Below are 22,365 nucleotides of genomic sequence, written 5' to 3'. Positions count from 1 at the left end.
GTCCAGTTCTTCAAGAATGTTCATAGTAAGTCCTTTCGGTATTTTGTGTGAAATTTGTAATGCAGTTTAAATTTTCTCTGCTTTTGTGTTGGAGGATCATCTGTGACTGAGCATTATACCAGAGGTTGAAAGTTCCACTACAGTTGTAAGGTTCTCTCATTTAGAACACAACCGGGTTTGGGCACTTACTTACCCCTCTTCAGGTGATATCCTGAAAATAGCAAGAGACGGGAAAATATGTTTTTATACACAGCAATACACATAAAAAAGTGTTCCTTAAAGCATTTTAGAAATCACTGGTTGGGCTAGGTGCTGTAAAACCTAAGTCAGTGGCAAAGTTACACCAGACAGTATAGTGAATGACTGCTTGGGTAAAGAAATATGCAATGAATACCAGGACACTTACAGCTCGTTATGACCCTGACTGCTGCGGTGGACTAGTACAGGACCCAGGCAGTCAAGCTTTTGGAATGTGAACATATGCCTTGCTTCCAAATATTCTGAGATGTTGGAGATCTGGCTTATTGTTTGTTTAAGGTTCTTCTGGAGTCTTGGTTTATAGATATGTTAATTAAATGGATTGCATCAGAGCTTGCTTCTATCCAGAATTAATTTGGCAAATCTGCTTCAAAGAGCAGGCACATCTTGCTTTTTTTTTTACTATTGTATGGTTATGAAGCTCAGCTACTTTGTTTGCCGGTGTGACCAAGCGGTTCTAGGCGCATTAGTCTGGAACCGTGCAGCCGCTATGGTAACAGGTTCGAATCCTGCCTCGGGCATGGATGTGTGTGATATCCTTAGGTTAGTTAGGTTTAAGTAGTTCTAAGTTATAGGGGACTGATGACCTCTGATGTTAACTCCCATAGTGCTCAGAGCCATGTGAACCGTTTTTACTCCGTTTTTCTCAGGTGTATATGGTGCTGTAGGCCAATGTTGGACCCCTCCTTGTCTGAAAAGTTTATCATTCACATATTCTGTGGCATTAGCTGTGTGCAGAGTGAAGATCCTGTTCCCAGTTTGTCTTTCAACTAGATTTTTAAAGTCTCATACCAGCTGTCGCACTTTATTTTTATTTCTCAAGAGTATATAGAAGTTGTTTCCTGGCATAGACATCAAGATGAGGAAGTATTTGGCTCCTCCAGTTGACATTGTTTTCATTGGCTTGGACAAATCTGAATGAATTAGCTCGAATTTAAGTGGTTCTTCAGCCAGATCGTGAAAAAGGTAGTCTTGTTTGTTTGCTTTCTAAGCATACATCGAAATAAGTGTCCAAGGAATAGAAAAGCAACTGGAATCACTCAACAGAGGAAAGTCCACTGGACCTGACGGGATACCAATTTGATTCTACACAGAGTACGCGAAAGAACTTGCCCCCCTTCTAACAGCCGTGTACCGCAAGTCTCTAGAGGAACGGAAGGTTCCAAATGATTGGAAAAGAGCACAGGTAGTCCCAGTCTTCAAGAAGGGTCGTCGAGCAGATGCCCAAAACTATAGACCTATATCTCTGACATCGATCTGTTGTAGAATTTTAGAACATGTTTTTTGCTCGAGTATCATGTCGTTTTTGGAAACCCAGAATCTACTTTGTAAGAATCTACATGGATTCCGGAAACAGCGGTCGTGTGAGACCCAACTCCCTTTATTTGTTCATGAGACACAGAAAATATTAGATACAGGCTCCCAGGTAGATGCTATTTTTCTTGACTTCCGGAAGGCGTTCGATAGAGTTCCGCACTGTTGCCTGATAAACAAAGTAAGAGCCTACGGAATATCAGACCAGCTGTGTGGCTGGATTGAAGAGTTTTTAGCAAACAGAACATAGCATGTTGTTATCAATGGAGAGACGTCTACAGACGTTAAAGTAACCTCTGGCGTGTCACAGGGGAGTGTTATAGGACCATTGCTTTTCACAAAATATATATATATATATATATATATATATATATATATATATATATATATATATATATATATATATGACCTAGTAGATAGTGTCGGAAGTCCCATGCGGCTTTTCGCAGATGATGCTGTAGTATACAGAGAAGTTGCAGCATTAGAAAATTGTAGCGAAATGCAGGAAGATCTGCAGCGGATAGGCACTTGGTGCAGGGAGTGGCAACTGACCCTTAACATAGACAAATGTAATGTATAGCGAATACATAGAAAGAAGGATCCTTTATTGTATGATTATATGATAGCGGAACAAACACTGGTAGCAGTTACTTCTGTAAAATATCTGGGAGTATGCGTGCGGAACGATTTGAAGTGGAATGATCATATAAAATTGATTTTTGGTAAGGCGGGTACCAGGTTGAGATTCGTTGGGAGAGTCCTTAGAAAATGTAGTCCATCAACAAAGGAGGTGGCTTACAAAACACTCGTTCGACCTATACTTGAGTATTGCATCAGTGTGGGATCCGTACCAGATCAGGTTGACGGAAGAGATAGAGAAGATCCAAAGAAGAGCGGCGCGTTTCGTCACAGGGTTGTTTGGTAACCGTGGTAGCGTTACGGAGATGTTTAACAAACTCAAGTGGCAGACTCTGCAAGAGAGGCGCTCTGCATTGCGGTGTAGCTTGCTCGCCAGGTTTCGAGAGGGTGCGTTTCTGGATGAGGTATTGAATATATTGCTTCCCCCTACTTATACCTCCCGAGGAGATCACGAATGTAAAATTAGAGAGATTAGAGCGCGCATGGAGGCTTTCAGACAGTCGTTCTTCCCGCGAACCATATGCGACTGGAACAGGAAAGGGAGGTAATGACAGTGGCACGTAAAGTGCCCTCCGCCACACACCATTGGGTGGCTTGCGGAGTATAAATGTAGATGTAGATATGGCACAAAGAATATTAACTGCTCCCTCAAATGAAATTCTACTAGCCAGGCCCTTGTGAATGGCATGCATAGCTTCAGAATGCAAATGACCCAGTCTTTCATGCCACAAGTCAGTGCTGTTTTAACTGTAGTACTGATTTTGCTTCAGAAGTTAGATCATTTGGTTGGTCTATTTGGTACATACCATTTGCTAATGGTGCACTAACAACTACATTTTAGGATGTGTTGTAAATAGGACACACCAGATGGTAGAGTTTTGTCAGGACTGGCTCTCCCAAGGCCGTCAGTAGTTCTAATGGAATGTTGTCTACTCCCAGGGCCTTGTTTCGGCTCAGGTCTTTCAGTGCTCTGTCAAACTCTTCATGCAGTATCGTATCTCCCATTTCATCTTCAGAGTCGTTATGCTAGCCATTTGTTTTCCATGCCTGCTAATCCGGCCCATGACATCTTTTTCGACGCCTCCTTGGATTTAGGGTATGCAGGCCGCCCTTCCTCCCTACCACCACCGGGAGTCCGCTTTCGTCAACTGCCTCATTCTCTTTCCTTCCGCTTTCCTCAAACTTTCTTGACAACTTGGGGTATAGTACCGCCTTGGCTCCGTCCCCGGACCTACCTGCTCCGTGACCTTTGTCAGTTTCCCAAGGATGGTACCCCTTCACTTGTTTATCGTCGGGCATTTTCTGCTCTATGTGCACAAATGAAGGAAGCCACATTTATTTACACTGATGGCTCAAAAACATCATTTGGTGTAGGGAGTGCCCATATTGTTGCCAACACCCCAAATCGATTTCGGCTTCCCGACCAGTGTTCAGTTTATACTGCGGAGCTTTAAGCTGTTCTCCAGGCTGTCCAATACATCTGCCGCCATCAGCGGATACATTGTTATCTGTTCAGATTCTCTCAGCTCTCTCCTCAGTCTCTAAGCTCTCTATTCTGTCCACCCTCTGGTCCACCGGATTCAGGACTGCCTGCGCTTGCTCCACTTGGGGGGCGTCTCGGTGGCGTTCCTCTGGATCCCAGGACACGTTCGTATCTGTGGAAATGAGGCGGCCGATATAGCGGGCAAGGCTGCAGTCTCTCTTCTTCGGCCAGCTATTCGATCGATTCCCTTCGCCGATCTACGGAGTGTTTTATGTTGTCATGTTGTTCTTTTATGGCATGCGTGTTGGTCAACACTTCCCCATAATAAATTGCGGGACGTAAAAGCTCTTCCGTGTGCTTGGACCTCTTCCTCCCGAACGCGTTGTCGAGAGGAGGTAATTTTAACTAGACTCCCGATAGGGCCCTGTCTTTTTAGCCATCGACATCTTTTAAGCGGTGATCCTCCCCCACTCTGTCCCCACTGCTCTCAGCTGTGGACGGTAAGACACCTTTTAATTGAGTGCCCCTATTTTACTTCGTTACGCGCCCGTCTACAGCTGTCGCCTGATATATCGTTTATTTTAGCAGATGACACGCGCTCAGCTGATCGCTTTCTCGAGTTTTAGTGCCAGTGAGATGACGTCAGTCATTTGAAGCTCTTTTTGGGGACAACCAACCCCTTTCTGTAGTGGTTTCTTAAGCTTTCCTTCTGCAAATTTTTTGAGTTTCATTCCCATTGCTGCTGGTTTCCATTTTCGTTTTTTACCTTTTCCGAAGTCACAGACTGGGCGCTAATGACCATAGCAGTTTTGCGCCCCAAAACCAAAAACCACCATTTCATCTTCATCTACATCCTCTCTCATTTCCATAATATTGTCCTCAAGAACATCGCCCCTGTATAGAACCTCTATATATACCTTCCACCTTTCTGCTTTCCCTTCTTTGCCTAGAACTGGGTTTCCATCTGAGCTCTTGATATTCACGCAAGTGGTTCTCTTTCCTCCAAAGGTCTCTTTTAATTTTCCTGTAGGCAGTACCTGTCTTAACCCTCGTGAGATAAGCCTCTACATCCTTACATTTGTCCTCTAGCCATCCCTGCTTAACCATTTTGCACTTCTTGTCGCTCTCATTTTTGAGACGTTTGTATTCCGTTTTGCCTGCTTCATTTACTGCATTTTTATATTTTCTCCTTTCATCAATTAAATTCAATATTTCTGCTGTTACCCAAGGATTTCTACAAGCCCTCGTCTTTTTACCTACTAAGCTACCCATTCTTCTTCTACTGTGTTTCTTTCCCCCATCCCTGTCAATTGTTCCCTTATGCTCTCCCTGAAACTCTGTACAACCTCTGGTTTAGTCAGTTTATCGAGGTCCCATCTCCTTAAATTCCCAGCTTTTTGCAGTTTCTTCAGTTTTAGTCTACTGTTCATAACCAATAGATTGTGATCAGAGTCCACATCTGCCCCTGGAAATTTCTTACTACAGGATATCCTCTACTTTAATTTTGATTTCTTGTTACCCTTGGGAACACCTGCAAGTGAAAATCCTATTCCTTTTATAAATATTTGCTATTACAGCTTATGAGCTTTCACTGTTGTACACTTATTTTTGTCACATGGATATTTAGACATTTGCATTGATGCACCTAGGTCTACATACGATTCTGTCCATGCATCTTTACATGCAGTTGCATTTGAAAAGAACGTCTTGGCTGGAATTTTTGCATCATTTTTGCCCTTGCTGCGACAGTTTTTTGCCAGATGCCCGTACTTGTTGCAGTTGTAGCACCTTTTATCTTTTTGGGACGTAACGTTATTTTTTTCTTAGTGACTTGGAGATCGGTGTCACTAGTAAATGATTTATTGTAGGTGTTGTCATTTATTTCTTTCATTAATAATTTTTATGGAGTCTCCTGTGATTGGCAAACTTGAATTTTCTAACTCATATTCATAGGTTTATGTTTGTCTGGTAATCCTGCAAGTGAATACACTCAATCCATTCTTCTTTAACCTCAAAGCTCAAGCCATGTTATTATTGTGATGTGGAAATTATATTGACACATACTCTACAACTGGTGATCAATTTTCCAGTCTAATAGCCAACAGTGTCTTTAGTCGACCTGTTCATAGGAAGAGGCGAGAATCTTCGTGGACTTGCTTCAGCTTGCCCCATGCTTCCATAGCTATAGATGTACCTTGCAAATTAACATATATCTACGGATGAACGGAGAGTAGAATTTTAGCTCTTGCTGTAAAAACTGTAGTTACATCCGTTACTGAGCCACTGATGCAGTCCCACAAATGTTGATGGTGTTGAGAGACCAACTAGCCGCAAATTTATTTGTGGCTGGTTGCTGTCTCAACACCATCAATATTTGTCTTCAGATAACAGCCAGTCTCCAACCATGTCATCATATGAAAGATCCCACAAATGTTCGTGATCTAGATTTATTCACTTACCGAACTGCCATGTACTAAAGTTTTCTCTTCCCATCAGTTTCTCAGTCGGAAGCAGTGAATTGTATTTACAGAACTATTGTATTGGCTATTACATGGCTCCAATTGCCATGCACTGCAACTAATTTCTGGTAGCCAATGAGCTGGTATTTTTCAAAATGTTATGCCGAATTATATAGACTAGGCCCATAACTGCTAGCACAGTAATTTGCTTGCAGTATCTTATTGAAATTGTAAGATTTATTGCACACATTAAATACAGTTGGAATGAAATAATGTAGTATACAGTCCACAGAATAAGTCACAACAGCATCCATGTATTATAAAGTAGACAAAATAAAGAGCAGCAGTGTCCATGGCAGTGCGAAAGATATATACACAGTCAAGACAGAGATTCTGAAGTCTCATACATACATTCGCAACTGTGCGACTTACACATTTTCTCATACCTACTCAATTTGTGTGGGTGTAAATTTTTCTGTTGAATTCAAAATAACTTTGTGGAAAAGTAGTTTTGAGGAGATAGAAGATTTTGTCAAATTCATTTGATAGAAATTTTTCTATGCTGTAAAATATTTTGTTCTATAATTTTCATAGTTTTCCATACTGGAACATCGGTATCTTAAGTTTGTAATGTCGAAGTGAACTATTTCCCATTTGGTGAGATTTGTCTTTCATTGCTTTTGCTGAAGAATGTGAATTTTTTTGTGGCATATTTTTCTTAGTATACGTACAAATGCTGCTATTTACATTACTTTCTTGTTTCAGTTCTTAGTCAGTTACGCTTACACAGTTTTATCACATTCCCCACCCCATTCTCCCCTTTGACTCTTAACAATTGCTGTTATCCCTCGTAGTTGAAACTACCTCCCTGTAACTTCTGTGTTGTACTCATGAACAAATGTGAACTGTGCTATGTTGTTTTCTCTTCCTGAATTATAGTACTGATGTTAATGAATGTTTCACATGGTACAATAGATCTAATTTAAATATTGTGTGGACATACAATCTTTCCTCATGCACATTTGCAGATGAGGACAAGCAGAAACATTTGTGGAAAAGACACGTGCATGCATTGGCAGTTTTGTATCCATACTTTCTCTGATAATGCAATCAGGATGCTGTAAATCTCCTTTGCTTGGGAGCTTGACAGAAAAAGAAAACACAAAAGTGACTGTGTGTAAAGAAGTATTTAAATAAGAAATTCAACAAATACAATACAAAGCTATGACAATTTTTCATTTGCTGGTTTCAGATCACAGCCGAAGTATTAAATTTTTTGCTTAGGGAAACTGCATTGATAAGGCTAGCAATAAAATTTCATTAGCTGGTAACTGGTGACTTCTAACCAATTGAAACTATTTATTTCACATTTCAAAACAAAGCATTATTGTTGAGACTGAGAAATACGTGGGGCAGGCTCTTAGTTATGTGAGGGTTAATTAACTTCCGATGTTACTTGTATTTTATAAAACAAGTTGTTTACTCAACTTTAATCATCAAAGATAATATGTAGGTTTTCTTAATCGTGAAAGATAATATGTAGGTTAAACAGAATGGAGGTTATGTTTTTCAATTATGTATCTTTTGCATCATCAGCGTCCTTCATTTGTACTTCTAGTAGTTTTTTTGAGGAGCCACACATACCCCAGCATTTCTGTTGTTCAGGTGTAAGGCTCCTCAGTTTTGCATGGAAATTTGTTCTGTGTTCAGATACACTTACCACAAATTTCTGCTCACCATGTAGTGGAGATGCTGAGTTGCAGTTAGGCACAGCAAAAAGACTCACATTTATAGCTATCAGTCATTTAGGCCTCCTTCAGCAATAGTTGCCTGGGACTGCAGGTGTGTGTGTGTGTGTGTTGTGTGTGTGTGTGTGTGTGTGTGTGTGTGTGTGTTGTGTGTCATTGATGGAGGCCTTAATGGCGGAAAGCTACAATTCCGAGTGTCATTTTGTTGTGCCTATCTGCGACTCAGCATCTCCTCTATAGGGTGATTGGCAACTTTCCTTCTCATGATATTGTTACATTCCATCCTGCATTTTCCATTGTTTGATTTCATAAATTTCTTCTTTTTTCTTTTCTGTTTTTCTATTTCAAAACTTTCGGTATCTTATTCTTTACAGTAATGTGATCAGAGACTTTTTATCTGACAATTAATGCTCAGAGAATCACATCCCAAATTTTTATTAATAATTTTTAGAAGTGGCATTCTGTATGACTTCTTTGTAATCAGTTGTTAGTTTAACAGTGCTTCATTTGTGGTCAATATATATTATTGCACATAAATCACTTCCCAGCATAACTGCAACACACGACACAGTGCCACACGCATGGGTCTCAGCTACCTTTCATTTGCTAAAAAGTGCGAAGATTATGACTGAAGGCAGGAAGCAATGCACTTAATGCACAGCCTACATTTCCAGGACATTACACATGCACAGATTCATCTACGAAGTTGTGAGGTGGAAGTTATGCACTAAATTGAATAGGAAAGAGGCATTGTGTGGACACAATTCTACGCTTTTCGTAATGGACATGATGCAAAATGTGTAGAATGCTTGGTTAGATGTAAGAGGGGGCCTGAAGTTCCTAATCTTGCCAAGTTATTTGAATACAGAAAACCTGTACATACAGTGGACAAATCAACTATTTTTCTGTGTATAATGCACAAGTATCACAAAGCAGAGGGTGTCCACTATGTAACTTGGAATCCATGCTGGTTTGCACGGAGGAAGTCATACTGGTTGAGGTACTTCATTATGTTTGGACTCAGGATAAGTTCTTAGATTTTAGAACAAATTCTCAAAAATTCTACATAATTATACAGTGAAATTAGAGAACGATTGTTTTGGATGAGGGTAGGCCTACTCTGCTCAGAAATTTTAAGAGCGCAATTAATTTTAAGCCTACAATTGACGATAACAGTAAGTTTATCGTGGCTGGCATTCACAGATGTTTGAAATTTCACAATACAAACGGGTTTTGATACAGTTGGTCAAAGATTATGCAGAAGTGACATGAACAGTAAAATATGTGAATCTAGAATTTCAAATTGACACATGAATCTTGTCCACTCTTTGTCTCACGCAAAGGCTGAAGAACAATATTCCAGCATGTGTTTATCTCAGACAAAATTGCTAAAAATATGCAGCAGCAACAAAACATGTCTTCTGCCTGTTGCAGCTAATAAGTGCTCTGTTGGATTTTGTAAGAGCCTTGAGTTGTTCAAAATTAATAATAATGGTAATAATTGTATTTCAGTCATCCTTTTATCATTTTGCATAATTGTATAGATAAGTTTCTTGTGAGGATACAATCTGGAACTACATCCACAATTTGCAATGCCATAGTTAGGAAGAAGACTTCTAGACGTTAATTTTTAATGCTTTTTAGGCTACTGACAGTGATGTAAATGGCTTCTCAGTATTGATTCATAGCATTCTTTTCTCACCCCAAAGATTGCTTGTTGAAGTTGTTTGACTTTAAGTGTAACAGTAAGTCATTTTATGTATGAATGGTTTTGCGGTGATATGGAGGGGTGCTGATAAAATTTTCCCAAACTTCCATCCCTGTCAAGTGGTCAAAAATACAAGAGCTTTCAGCAGAGTACTCCTTGGTCTTCGTAAAGTCGTGACTGTCATTTGGTTGTTGCTATTGTCAGTGACGTCACTGGTGCTCACTCTAGTTCCATAGAAGGTAATGTTTTTGTTGCGCTCCCACTATAATCTTTTGGCTGCCGGTTCCTAAGCCATTCTTAGCAGCATTACCATTTTTTTGAGGATGTTGCCACCTGGAGAAGCTATTGTTTTGCTGTTCTGTGGCTCATTATTAACAGGAAAGATTAGCCAGCTACTAAAGGGATGTCATTTATTTGGGTATCAGACGGAAAAAACATAGAAAATTCATGACTAGATTTCATACCGGCAGAAAAACTCCCGAAGATCAGAACACACTATATTGATAAGTAGAAAAAAAATCTATTCTGAGAGAGAGAGGAAAGTATTAGGGACACAAAGGAAAATTAAATTAAAACAAAACTTTGAAAAATTCTCTTTGTACATTGTGTGGTACAGTATGCACCTGTATGTGAATGAATAATAATAATAATAATAATAAATGCAAAATAGATTTTTCTTATGATCAAAAGGACTAATTGCGTCTTACGGGACTGAAAATCGGCTGCTGTTCTGCCTACCTCCATTGTTGCTTATGGCTGTTAGGAACACACACTTAACTGAGACCATTTATGTCTTTTACACGGTGTTTATACTAGAATGAGTGAAGAAGCAGCTCCTGTTCAATCCCTGGTTGCAGTGTGGGACCTGATCAATACTTCTTTCCTTGCAGCAACCTGTTGGCCAGATCGTGATTACATTGCTGACCCCCCTCCCCCCTTAAAAAAACCACCTTTTCCTTTAATGTTCAAATAGTGGTTTACAGACTGGATATTTTTCAATCACATTTTTGACAAACAAAGAAAATTAACCTACATGACAAAATAACGCAACCATGCGAATAATTTTGTCCACAATGCCATGAGTGTAGTCTGCTGTTTTCTTCAGTTGAGTCCTTATTTTGTCCTTTGCAATGTGGAAATCGGATGATGATCTGTATTTCTGATTTTCTTTCCAGGAAATATAAGCTTATTAATCCACTTTACACAAGTATTGTCAGTGGTTAATGATAGGCAATGGAGCCTCCATTGAATCCGGACCTTGTGGTCCAGTCATTGAATTTTCATGGACAACAGTTACAAAAGCTGTGGGAGAGTGAGAGAGGTGAAGATGATTTGAGCAAAGTGAACGTAAACTCAAAAGAAATTGACTTTGAAGTATATCAGCAACGGCAAAAACAACTGAGGTATGTGTTTGTTTTATTATTCATTTTGTCTTGAGGTTTTTAAATGTTTTGTTTTCTTTAATGAGTTTCTTATTGCAGTTTTCAAGACAGGGGAAAGAGGCTGAAACTGCAACAATTCATTGTGAAGAAAGCTACGTCTCTCTTTGAGCTCTCCCTTTCAGAAGCAAGTGAAACAGTCAAGGATAAGACCCAAAATGATGATGGTATGTGAAGTAAAAAAATATATCTGCTTTGCTTTTATTTTCTTCATTCTTATTAGTAACTGATTATTGAATTACGTACTGCCTACACACATACAGCAGAAAATGGAAACAGTAGTGAAAAAGAATAAGAGAGCTGCATCAAACCAGTCTCAGGACTGAAGACCACAACAGTTTTTACTGGGACAGTCTTCACAAAGAATTTGTAAACTTGTCATCAATGGTGGCAAATGGACTTCTTTTTGGTCATATGTCTCCTGTCTGGGTTGATGCAGGACTGCCACAGATTTCTCTCTTGGGCCAACCTCTTCATCTTAGATTAGCATTTGCACACTTACATTTATGTATTGAACTTATTCCAGTCTCTGTCCTTCGCGACATCTTTTTATCTCTAAAGCTTCCTCTTGTACCATGGAAGTTATTCTGTAGTCTTTCATGTGATCTAAGGAATGAAATGAGAAATTTATTTCTTACAGTATATGTAATAGTGCATAAGTTGGGGGTGGGGTGGGTTATAGTACTTACATACTCACAAAAACATGATAGTAATAGAGATAAAGGTTACATTACATTTGTATAAGTTGTAACAATTTAGCATCATAAACACGCAAATCACATTCACAGCACTGGTTGTATATAGGCTGAACCAATAAAACAACTTGCAGAGTACAATAAATTGAAGTAAATGTGTGTTTTAGGATACTTCCCACTAATTACAGAACAGTATTTGTACAAACATATAATACTGTGAAATATATTATAAAATGAGTCACTTATGTTAATGTATTCAAGCAACTCCATAGTTCCCACAATGTTCGTGAGAATGGGCTTCTTGGATTGCAGTGGTGGAATAAGTTATACTATTTTGGTGGTGAATTACTAAAATATATTGCTTGCGTGACAGTAGAGATATTCCAAGTATCAAAGATGTTTTAGAGTGCACTTGATTCTCCATCATTCTACTATACAACAGTGCAACACAGTGACAGTGCTATAAACACCATTCATATTACAAAACCAGCTGGTATTGGTAGAAGGAACCAGATGGCACAGGCTGTGAAGTAGTCATTGAAGTGAAGCTCATTGTGTTGGGCAGTGTGTTCAGCAAATGAATGTTCCTTCTGTCTCTTGGCCATAGTTTGTCAGTAGCCATTCAGGGTGATAGACATCTTGTTGGTTGTTGTGCCCATGTAGAATGCAGCTCAGTACTGCAGCTTAGTTTGTAGAGCACAGGACTGCTTTCACAGGTAACCAACACCAGCTTTTCTGAATTGTGTAGGCAGGAACTCTCCTGCAATGTATCCTTTGTTCCTGTAACCTGGCCTCAACCTCTGTTAATCCCTTGTTTTTTTTTCACCCACCTATCCCCTCCCTTGGTCCCACTCCAGTATTGCACAGCTTTGTATTCCACCTACACATTTATCCCCTCTGTTTCAGTGCGCCCCCCCCCCCCCCCCCCCCCAAAAAAAAAAAAAATTGTGACTGCACGTAGCATCCCTATCCTGTCTCCACCACTTTCATGCTTGCTCCAATAAGCAGTACTATTCAGTCCTGCATCCCTACCGTGCTATCCTTCCCCCTCCTTGTCCCAGCCTCCTTGTTACCCAATCTAGTCTGTGTCCAGCGACTCTGTGTGTGTGTGTGTGTGTGTGTGTGTGTGTGTGTGTGTGTGTGTGTGTGTGTGAGTGAGATATTTTCATTATTCTATCCTGGATTCTCCATTGTTAAAATGAAAACTAGCAACTCAAAACACAAAAGTGGTGGAGTATGCAAAGCATTTACTTTGCTAATGGCTGCTATGCTTATTGTTTGGTGAGGTTGGCAGTAGTATTAGACAAGTCCTCTTATCATTTTCTTAAGCATTTGTAGATCAAACCCTCCTCCTCTTCCCCCCCCACCCCCCACCCCCCTAGAACTACTGGGATACAGTGGCTTCATAATTTTCCAGACCTACATATAGCAACAACAGTAGTACACCATTTGGTGTTAGATAACATGATATAAAAGTAATTCTGCTAATGGATTGATGAGACTGGGACGGATGCAAGCGGGTGTGAGAGCATTGTCATATCTTTGACCACTTACATGGTATTGAGTGGAAGTTATTTAAAGAGCTCCTCTTTCTTAAATCTTACAGTTGTGTAAATGAGATTAATTTTTGAAATTACAATATACTTGAATAGATCAAAATTTACTCATCAAGAGGCAGGAGAAAACACATGTAGAAGGTAAGGAAGTGTGCAAGCTTTTGGACCTAGTGGCTACTTCTGCCAGAAATGTTGAAGGGGAAGGGAGAAGGATGAAGGAAAAGATTTCCGATGATTGAAAAGTTGTCCAGAACCCCGGGTCAGGAGAAACTTACCAGATAGATGCGAGGGAAAGACTTCCTTTTGGACTGCACCGGATGAGATTTTAGAAATTTGAGAACCTGAGAGCTTACAGTTCAAAGAGAACGTAATAAGCGAGACAGATTACTGCCAAAACTTCATGTAAGAGTTAGACTGTGTCCGGTAGATGTACAGTCGGGAGGGCATGCAGTGGTGAGAGCTTTAGTGGGGGGGGGGGGGGGGGGGGGTGTATGCAGGTCCTGAAGCGAAAGTTCCAAGTGCTGAAGGGGAAGTGCCATGCTAAACTGAAGCTGTGCACAAATTTTTTTGTCGGTATTAAGTGGAGCCCTTATATGCCCACACTTCCATGGTGACAATTCAAAAAGATGTCACCCCGGCTTTGGTTAGTATCTAAAAAGAATTATATTGAAAATTCAAAATCAGCCGCTATTTATTTTTGCCTGGCTTGTTAATCATTTAAGTTTCAGAGAAGAAGTGGTGAATTTTTAGTGAAACTTGTTGTCACGCTAAAATTTTCTTCTTCAACCAAAACACAGCGGAAGTTACAGTGTCTCCTCTCTAGCATATGCAGATGCAGTGATTTATTGAGGAACTGAGGAAAAATAAGGTTGATAGCTTATGAAAAACCACAGCCTTGGTACAAAAATAATCACATTATATCTTCACTTACCTTGTTCTGAAACGCATAACATTTTTCTTTGAAAAATTCTGTAGTTATTGGAATAACACAGCAGATAATTAAGTTTTGGGTAGCAACCATGTGACAGAACAATGCCTCCTTGCATGCCATCATTTGTCAAAATTTCATTTTGATGTCTGAAATCACGAAGTATGAGAAATGGTGTTTGTATCTCTGACTGGCTCAGCACTTGTTCCTGTGATAGCAAATGATTCTGCTACATCAGATCAATTTTCTTGAGTTACAGTGGCGTCCACTAGAGCGTGAAGAAAAATTCAATATGTTTGCTAAATTTCATATGCAGCAACATATTACGTTATATGCACCAAACACAAAATCAGAATGATCCCTATTTTTCGTCGCAAAATACTTTAAAATTTCGCACCGTATCTTACTTACCTGCAAATGCCACAGTTACTAAAACCATTAACGAAATGATGATGGGCATGTCATCATGAAGCTGACATATAAAACTATACGTAAAAAAACTGTCTCAGTAAAATCGTTTGAGAAGGATTGCATGCTGTGCACCTCAATTCTGTCATTGCCTATTGGCTGAAAGGGGTCAAACACTGTTAGTCTCCCCTTCTGAACAACTGAATGAACTTGCCCCCAGTGCTTCAGATGAAAATTGGTCACTGTGTTTAGGCCATCGTAGCCTGTGCAGACTCCAATAACAGAAAGCTGAGTATATTATCTGTGGTAGACGTGTGTGAGGTGGGAGGGAGGGGATTTGTCAGGCCAGACTACACAGAAGACTAATAGGGAGTGAAGAAAGGAATAGTTACTAAAATGAATGCTGAGACCAAAAGAAATTAATGTAAATTAAGATGGGTGGTGAGAACAAAGGACACATTGTGATGGAATTTCCCACTTGTGTAGCTCTGAGAAACTGGTGTAGAGAGAATCTAGATGGCATGTGCAATGAAATAGGCAACAAGGTCATGACTGTCACACTGTACAGCATGCTCTGCAACAGGATATTGAGTGTTGTTAGTATACACCTCTGTCTATGCCCATTTAGCCTAACTGATAACTTGGTGGTAGCCATACCATGGTGGTAACCACACCAATAGGCCAGACAGTGTTTACATAATAGTTGGTGTATGGCGTCATTTTGCAAATGGCTCTCCGTTTAATAGATCGCACTCCCTGTCCCACAGTTGCTAACTTCAAAACAACCAACGAACACACATCTGTCTCAACATTTGCAATCTATAGTACAAAGACTACAGTAGACACCAACCATTACCAAGATTGCCTGAAATCTGTCTGTCCCACTCCCACCACACACCTTGAGTGTCATTTATTACACATGTACGTAGTTTGTCTGTTGCTGAACATTACCTCTATCGGTGCCCACATGATTCCAAACTATGACGTTCCTCCTGCTCACCGTAACCACCTTTATAAGTACTTTACCTTTGGGGGCAGACATACAAACACATCAGGGCACTGCCATTGGAACGAGGGTGGCTTCTTCCTATCCCAGCATTCATGGCTCACTTTTAGGGCTTTACTGAGATCCATTAGCCCTCTCGTCCGGTTTGGTTTAGATACATTGATATCATATAGATTCAGGGTGAGGATGGCCTGTTAAAATTCGTGGAATCTCTAAATAACATCCTCCTGATTAAATTTCACACAGATTCCAAATCCCATACCAACTTCCTTGATGTTGATATCATCCTCACTAATAGTAAGTTGCACACTTCTGCTCACATTAAACCTACTTACAAGCAACATTATTCACATTTTGGCAGTTGCCATCCCTTCACTTGACACAGTTACCCTACCAGCCTTGATAAAAAGCAGATTTCCTGGGCCATCACATGATATCCTGGTACTGCTGACCCCTGCAAAAAATAGCTTAGTACACCTCTTGTCACTTAATACTATCCTGGTCTTGACTGTACAAGTGCTGATCAACAAAGACTGAACTTTTTTCACAGGTTATTGTTACTCCATTTAATTGTTTCACAAGATACTTCTATTTATTCCTCCTCCTAGGTGAAAGCACTTTTTATACTATCTGCCAGTCCTTGAACAAGTGATGCGCAAGCTATTCTTTGTGAGGTTCTTGCGAATAACCTCACTTCATTTGAGCACTGCTTCAGAGTTCTCAAATCAAATGCCCCAAAGCTTTGCTTTTAGTGATAAAAAAAATTTAAAAAGCACGGGGTGCAAGATCGGGGCTGTACGGTGGATGCGGTATGCAGGTAATATTGGATTGTGCCAGAAATGGGACAACTTGATTCGCCATATGGTGCCATGCATTGTCATGTTGAAGTCATCACCCTGCCCGAGAAGTTATGGTTGTTTCTTTGCAATGTGCTTCCTCAGTTCAGTCTATACATCTGTTAACAATAGTGTGAGGGGAAACTGCTGGCTGGTAAATCATTTCATGAATGGAAAAAATACGGTCACTTCCTTTCCCTGAAGATTCAACAGCTTTAAGCTTTTCGGTGTTCCAGAACCCGTCGATTTCCACACTGCTTGTTTTACTTCAGGATCATAATAATGCAGACACAACTCATCACTGGTGGTAATCGATTCCAGAAACACAACCCTTCCGTCAGCAAAGGGATGCAGCACCTCGTAGCTTGCTTGCATTCGCACAACCTTTTGTTTGATAGTCAACAGATGAGGCACCCAATGGGCAGAAATGGTCGTATGTAGAATGATCATGCATAACAGTAATGACTCTGCCATATGAAATTCTCAACACTTCACTGAGGTTATGTAACGTAACCTGCCGATCTCACTGTCAATCACAGCAGCTGTGTTGATGTTGACTTAGTCACAGCAGAAGCCGAAACACTAGGCTCACTTTGGTTAACACAGACAAGTCTACCTTCTTTGAAATCTTGAATCACCTAAATACTATTGCACGAGGTACTGCATGTTCACTGTATGTATGTCAGCTTTTCGTAGGTTTCAGTGACTCTGTGGTTTAAGTGATCACAGAATTTTATTACAGTGTACTGCTCCTCTTGCCTCACCTCCATTGTTTGGTATGCAAAATTCAAAGAACATCTACACAATAGAACATTACTAACAACCTGCCGATATTAAAGTGCTGCCACCTATGGACAATTTATGTAAAACTTGCTCTTTGCAAATATTTGTGATACAGATATCCTATCACGGAAGATATAGGGAAAAAATCAGTCTTTCTTAATTGATCAGCCCTTGCATTAATCAGTTATTTCAACAAGGTTATTACTTCTTAAAATCGTGCTGTGAAATTAGGTACATGCTGTCTTGACATTTTGCATTTTGCCCACCATACAGAGAAAAGTGTTCCCTCCTCCCATCTCTCCAATATCCTCGTCAGACCCTATGCTTCTTCTGCTTAGGTTTCCCTACTCTATGACTGCTCCCACTGTAAGCTTGCCCTATGCACCCTCCTACCACCACTGTCAGCTCTGTGACTCGCAATATCTACTATCAAAGGGAGAGCCATCTGGAAAATGACATGTCACACACCAGCTGTGACTACCAACAAGTTATTGATTTGGCAGAATGAATATAGGCAGAGAATGTATACTAGCAGCACACAATATCCTGGCTCAGAGCATGCTCTGCAACATGACAGTCATGATCTCGGTGCCTGTTTCACCACACATACCCTCTAGATTCTCCCCTAACACCAGTTTCTCAGAAGTCCACATGTGGAAACTGGCATTACAATGTGTCCTTTGGTCTCAGCATTTCTTTTCAGTAATTATTCCTTTCTTTGCTCGCGTTTCTTATTTTCTGACTTGTCTAATTCCCCCCCTCCCCCCCCCCCCCTTCCTCCTGGCCTCAAATGTCAACTATCTTGCAAGATATTTTGTCAATCATCTCTGTCTTGCATATTACTCTCTTCCACCTTTAAGCCCTCAGGATTTCAAATCTTACCTGGTGCAGTCCATAGCAGTCTGTCTTCTCATCCTGTCATTTATTTGTATTGTTGAGTATGAAAACAAGGTGGAATCATGGGCAAGTCCCACACGTTTTTGTACTTGGAATGCCTGTATTATAACACAAGTAGTTTACAGGGTGTTCATAGTCGAAGTTCCAGTTTGAAAAACCTGTAAAAGAAAACCACTGCTCAGAATGATGTAAAATTTGAACAACATATTATTGACACGGGGAAACGTCATGGAACAAAACAAGAGTTGATGAAAATTTTACCAATAAATGGTCCTGTAAGCATCTTAATGTAAATGGGGTCAGCTACATATGACAAATGAATCCTAGTATGGTGGCTATAGTGTGTGTTGCATATTACACTATCTGTACTGTTCTGTGTGGATGACTGCAAAAGTTCTGCAAAAGTTCAGCAATCAGCAGTTGTGGTGTTGCTAGTTAAATAAGCAAGCCCAACCACCATGGCAAGGCCATACGACATCAGATAGGGAAAATTTGGTTTTAAATTGTCCTGAGGTTGAAAACTGTATATAAGGAAAAATGGTATTGGTTTCTGATTGACATGGGACTGAAGAAAGATATGTTCAACTATTTTTATTCCAAGAGTTGAAATCGAGAAACAGCATGTTCCACAACAGATTGGAGTGTCTGGAGTCACATTCAGAATGTGTTGCTCCATGTGTGCCTTCAGTAATGTTCATAATTTGAGCACTGCATTCAACATCTTGCAGATAATCCCACAGCTAGAAGTAATATGGCTGAGGGAATTGGCGGCTGATCATTCTAGCATTTCCGAACTGCAGCCTCTTCACTGGCTGTGCAATGTGTGGAGGAGTGCCATCTAGCATAAAAAAGATCTTCCCACACATCTACTCTGTTGGAGGATTTGAATGAATGTGATGCGCAAAAGACTCTCATAGTTTTACGAGTGTCTGTACGGGTAACAGTACTTGCAGGACACATCCCCTCAAGAAAATATGACCCTACGATAAACTATAATTTCAACTGAACCACAGCCATCTTTGCAGAATGTGGTGGAAGCAGTTGGTGTGCGCATGTGTGTGCAGTTTTTACATTGCCCATATTCTGCAAATTTGCATATTTACATGTCCTTGGAGATGGAAATGGGCTTTCTGTCAACAGAATATTGCTTGGCCATTCATTGTGTACTTCTGTGCAAGTGAGAGAATCCAGAGGGAATATTGTCTTTGTCTCAGGTCAACAGGAAGCAGCTCTTGAACATGTGCAATTTTCTATGGATAACAATGCAGGATGTTTCTTTGGATTTTATGTGCTGTGCTCATGGGCATGTCCAATGTTCAAGTAAGTTCGTCGTGCACCGCACATTTGCAGACAACCGCTCGATCTCTCCTGCAATGCTGTGGCAGGTCTTCAGCAGACGTTAGATCAATTGATTTTTTTGACAAACATTGTATGATTTGTTTTCCTGCCTCTTCCACATTGCGTTTCAAAAGAACCTGTCTTCTAAAATTTTGTAATCATTTTCTCCAGACCCTTAGAAGACCAATGCCTATTTTCATACCCTTGAGCGTCTGGAACATCTACAGGGCTACTGGCACAGTCACAGCTGTTGTAAAAGAGCTTTACCAGCAGCACTTGCCATGTTGGGTGTCAGGGACGCAGGCTGAGGAACAGCCATAAGTTGTGCATCTGTATGTGTATTCTCATGTTTACAATGCCATCTGTTGGTAAAATTTTCTACAGAATATCAGGACTATGAACACTAACCATGCAAAACTAGCAAAGAGAATATCAGGGATGAATTTGAAAGAGATTTTTTTGGTGAAATCTCCAATTAGTGAAAAGTAGTGTAGCAGCTGCTGAGAGATCATCCTCGGATCCCTGGCAGTTCTAGTACCAGCTATGAACAATGTAGCACAGGTGGCTGCAGATGTAAATTTAGCTTCCGATCATTGCATCACCCCCCCCCCCCCCCCCCCCCCCCCCCCCTCTTCCTCACCTCTATTTCATGTAGTAGCTGTGCCTGATAGTGCAAAACTGGCCTACTGGAATCAAACTCAGAGGTGGTTTTGTACAGCATTGCGGCATGTAGATTTCTGCGCAACTTAACAGGGCAGCAGAGAGGAAAAATTGAGTTGTTCCCTGGGACAATGACTTACCCGATATACGTTGAAATTGAGGTAACAGAGCATCAGGCATTAAATTTTTTAAATTAATTTCAATCTCGATACATTGACTAAATTCCAGTCAGATATAAATGAAATATTCTGGTTTCAGAATATGACACGATAGTGTAATATGCAAGACTTAAAATGATTTGAAATGATGATATAGTAACCAAACTTAGTTATTTTTGTATAGATTACTGAATGTCATGAAACATAAAGTGAAATTTTCCATGTTTTAGTTGTTAAAACTAAAGAGAGTGCTCTCGGACTTTGCAACAAAATCTATTTTTTTGTTAGACATATAAGGAAGGGCATTTTGAAATTAATGTACAAAAGAACTTTGTCTTACATGATTAATAATCTCAGCATGGTTATTAACAATCAGTTTTCTGTTTCACAAACAGAATACTCACTTTATTTCGCAGATGCCTAGTCTTCTGCATTTGTCTTCAGCATTTCTGCATTTTCTTCTCATAGGAACTTCAGAAGAGCAAAAATGTTTTTGTCTTTTTCATCTGTAATCCCAGGAAGGGGTGTCTTCAGCATTGCAATTTTGGTTTTCAGCATTGTCAGTGTACGTCGTCCTTTTATTTTGCTTATAAGAAGTGAATGTTCATGAATAAGTTGATGAGACTGCAAATGAATTCCTGCTGTTATACAAAATAAGTTTTATAAACCAGCCTTGTTTTTCCTATGGGTTTTTTTAGTGTGGTAACAAAGCTGATGCCCAGTGCTCAGTAATGCCCACTCCTAGCACTTCAAAGAATACCGAATTCTTTCTGCAGCACTGAAGCACTGTAATACATTGAGATACATTCTCAGTGTTTTCAATATCTCTTAGAACTTTCCATGTAGGCCGAAGTTGCGGTTGCATTGACTGTGCGTCTATCCCCTAACTGGAAACATGTTGTATGATTATGATTGTTGATTCTGAAAGCAATGTACAAAATTTTAATATACTCATATTTTCGTCTTGTTTTCCGTATGAATCTGATAGAAGCGTAATGATCTTACAGCAAATTCACAATCGCACTCAGTGTTCCCAGTGCCTTGGACGTAGAACCAAACTAAATTGAACTGGATGGTGTTAGGACAGCCTCGTAAGGGAAAGTATTCTGTAGGATGAGATATGTGAGGAATTATAAAGCACAGATATTTCCATAGTGGTTATTCGGAAATAAACTACATTCTGTTCGTAGAAGTAAAGTAGCGAAGATATTGTCTCAGAGTACGATTGGCGTAACATTCTTTTGTTACCCACAATTAGGTAATGTTGTGATTGATTTTCTGTGGCTTCTGAAATCGCTTGTCATTGAAATAGTTTTTACTGCAGTGAAGTTTTAATGATGAGAGACTTGTTCCCAGTCAGCATTATTACAGTAGTAATTTCCATGATTATAGTACATGTTGATATGTTTGTTTACATCTGACTGCATTTTGGGCCTCATACAAACAGGAAGTTGAACTGACACTGTTTGTTGAAGATACAAGCATCATTATTAATCCAGTAAAAGAAACTCCAATTGGAAATGGTACAGATAAGATCTTTGGAAAAGTCATTAATTGGTTTTCTACAAATGGGCTTGCTCTAAACTTTGTAAAAACACCGTACATCCAATTTTCTGCTGCAAAAGTACAGTTCCTTCAATAAATATAACACATCAGCAGAAGTCAGTAGACAGGGTATAGCATACTAAGTTTTTGGGTGTACATATAGATGAGAATCTTAATTGCAAAATTCATATTTTGGATCTTCTAAAGCAATTAGGTTCAGCAACTTTTGCAATCAGAATAATTGCCAATTTTGAGGATATAGAAATCAGTAAGCTAACATACTTTGGTGACATATGGAATAATATTTTGGGGTAATTCAACATTTAGACAAAAAGTATTCACTGCTCAAAAGAAAGTGGTTAGAATAATGTGTGGGGTTCATAGTCACACATTTTGTTGGCATCTTTTTAAAAGATTGGGAATTCTTAAAACACCCTCACAGTACATTTACTCACTAATGAAATTTGTTCTCAACCATATGGACCAGTTTAAAAACAGTGACATCCA

The 22,365-nt window shown here is 39.8% G+C and overlaps 1 protein-coding gene across 3 annotated transcripts in view; it reads left to right on the top strand.

The window, feature by feature from the left end:
- LOC124591625 (tetratricopeptide repeat protein 14 homolog) overlaps positions 1-22,365 on the top strand; it is an 88,865-nt gene that overhangs the window by 3,372 nt on the left and 63,128 nt on the right. For all 3 annotated transcript variants that reach the window (XM_047131750.1, XM_047131747.1, XM_047131749.1), the window contains exons 2-3: positions 10,785-11,012; positions 11,091-11,215. In XM_047131750.1, the coding sequence (XP_046987706.1) occupies positions 10,843-11,012; positions 11,091-11,215 (295 nt within the window). In that variant the 5' untranslated portion in view covers positions 10,785-10,842. The remainder of the gene's footprint in view (positions 1-10,784; positions 11,013-11,090; positions 11,216-22,365) is intronic.

This window comes from Schistocerca americana, chromosome 2, assembly GCF_021461395.2.
Source record: "Schistocerca americana isolate TAMUIC-IGC-003095 chromosome 2, iqSchAmer2.1, whole genome shotgun sequence".
In the NCBI taxonomy this organism is placed as follows: Eukaryota; Metazoa; Arthropoda; class Insecta; order Orthoptera; family Acrididae; genus Schistocerca; species Schistocerca americana.
The sequence above is the reverse complement of the archived record's forward strand: the minus strand, read 5'-3'. Positions and strand labels throughout refer to the sequence as shown.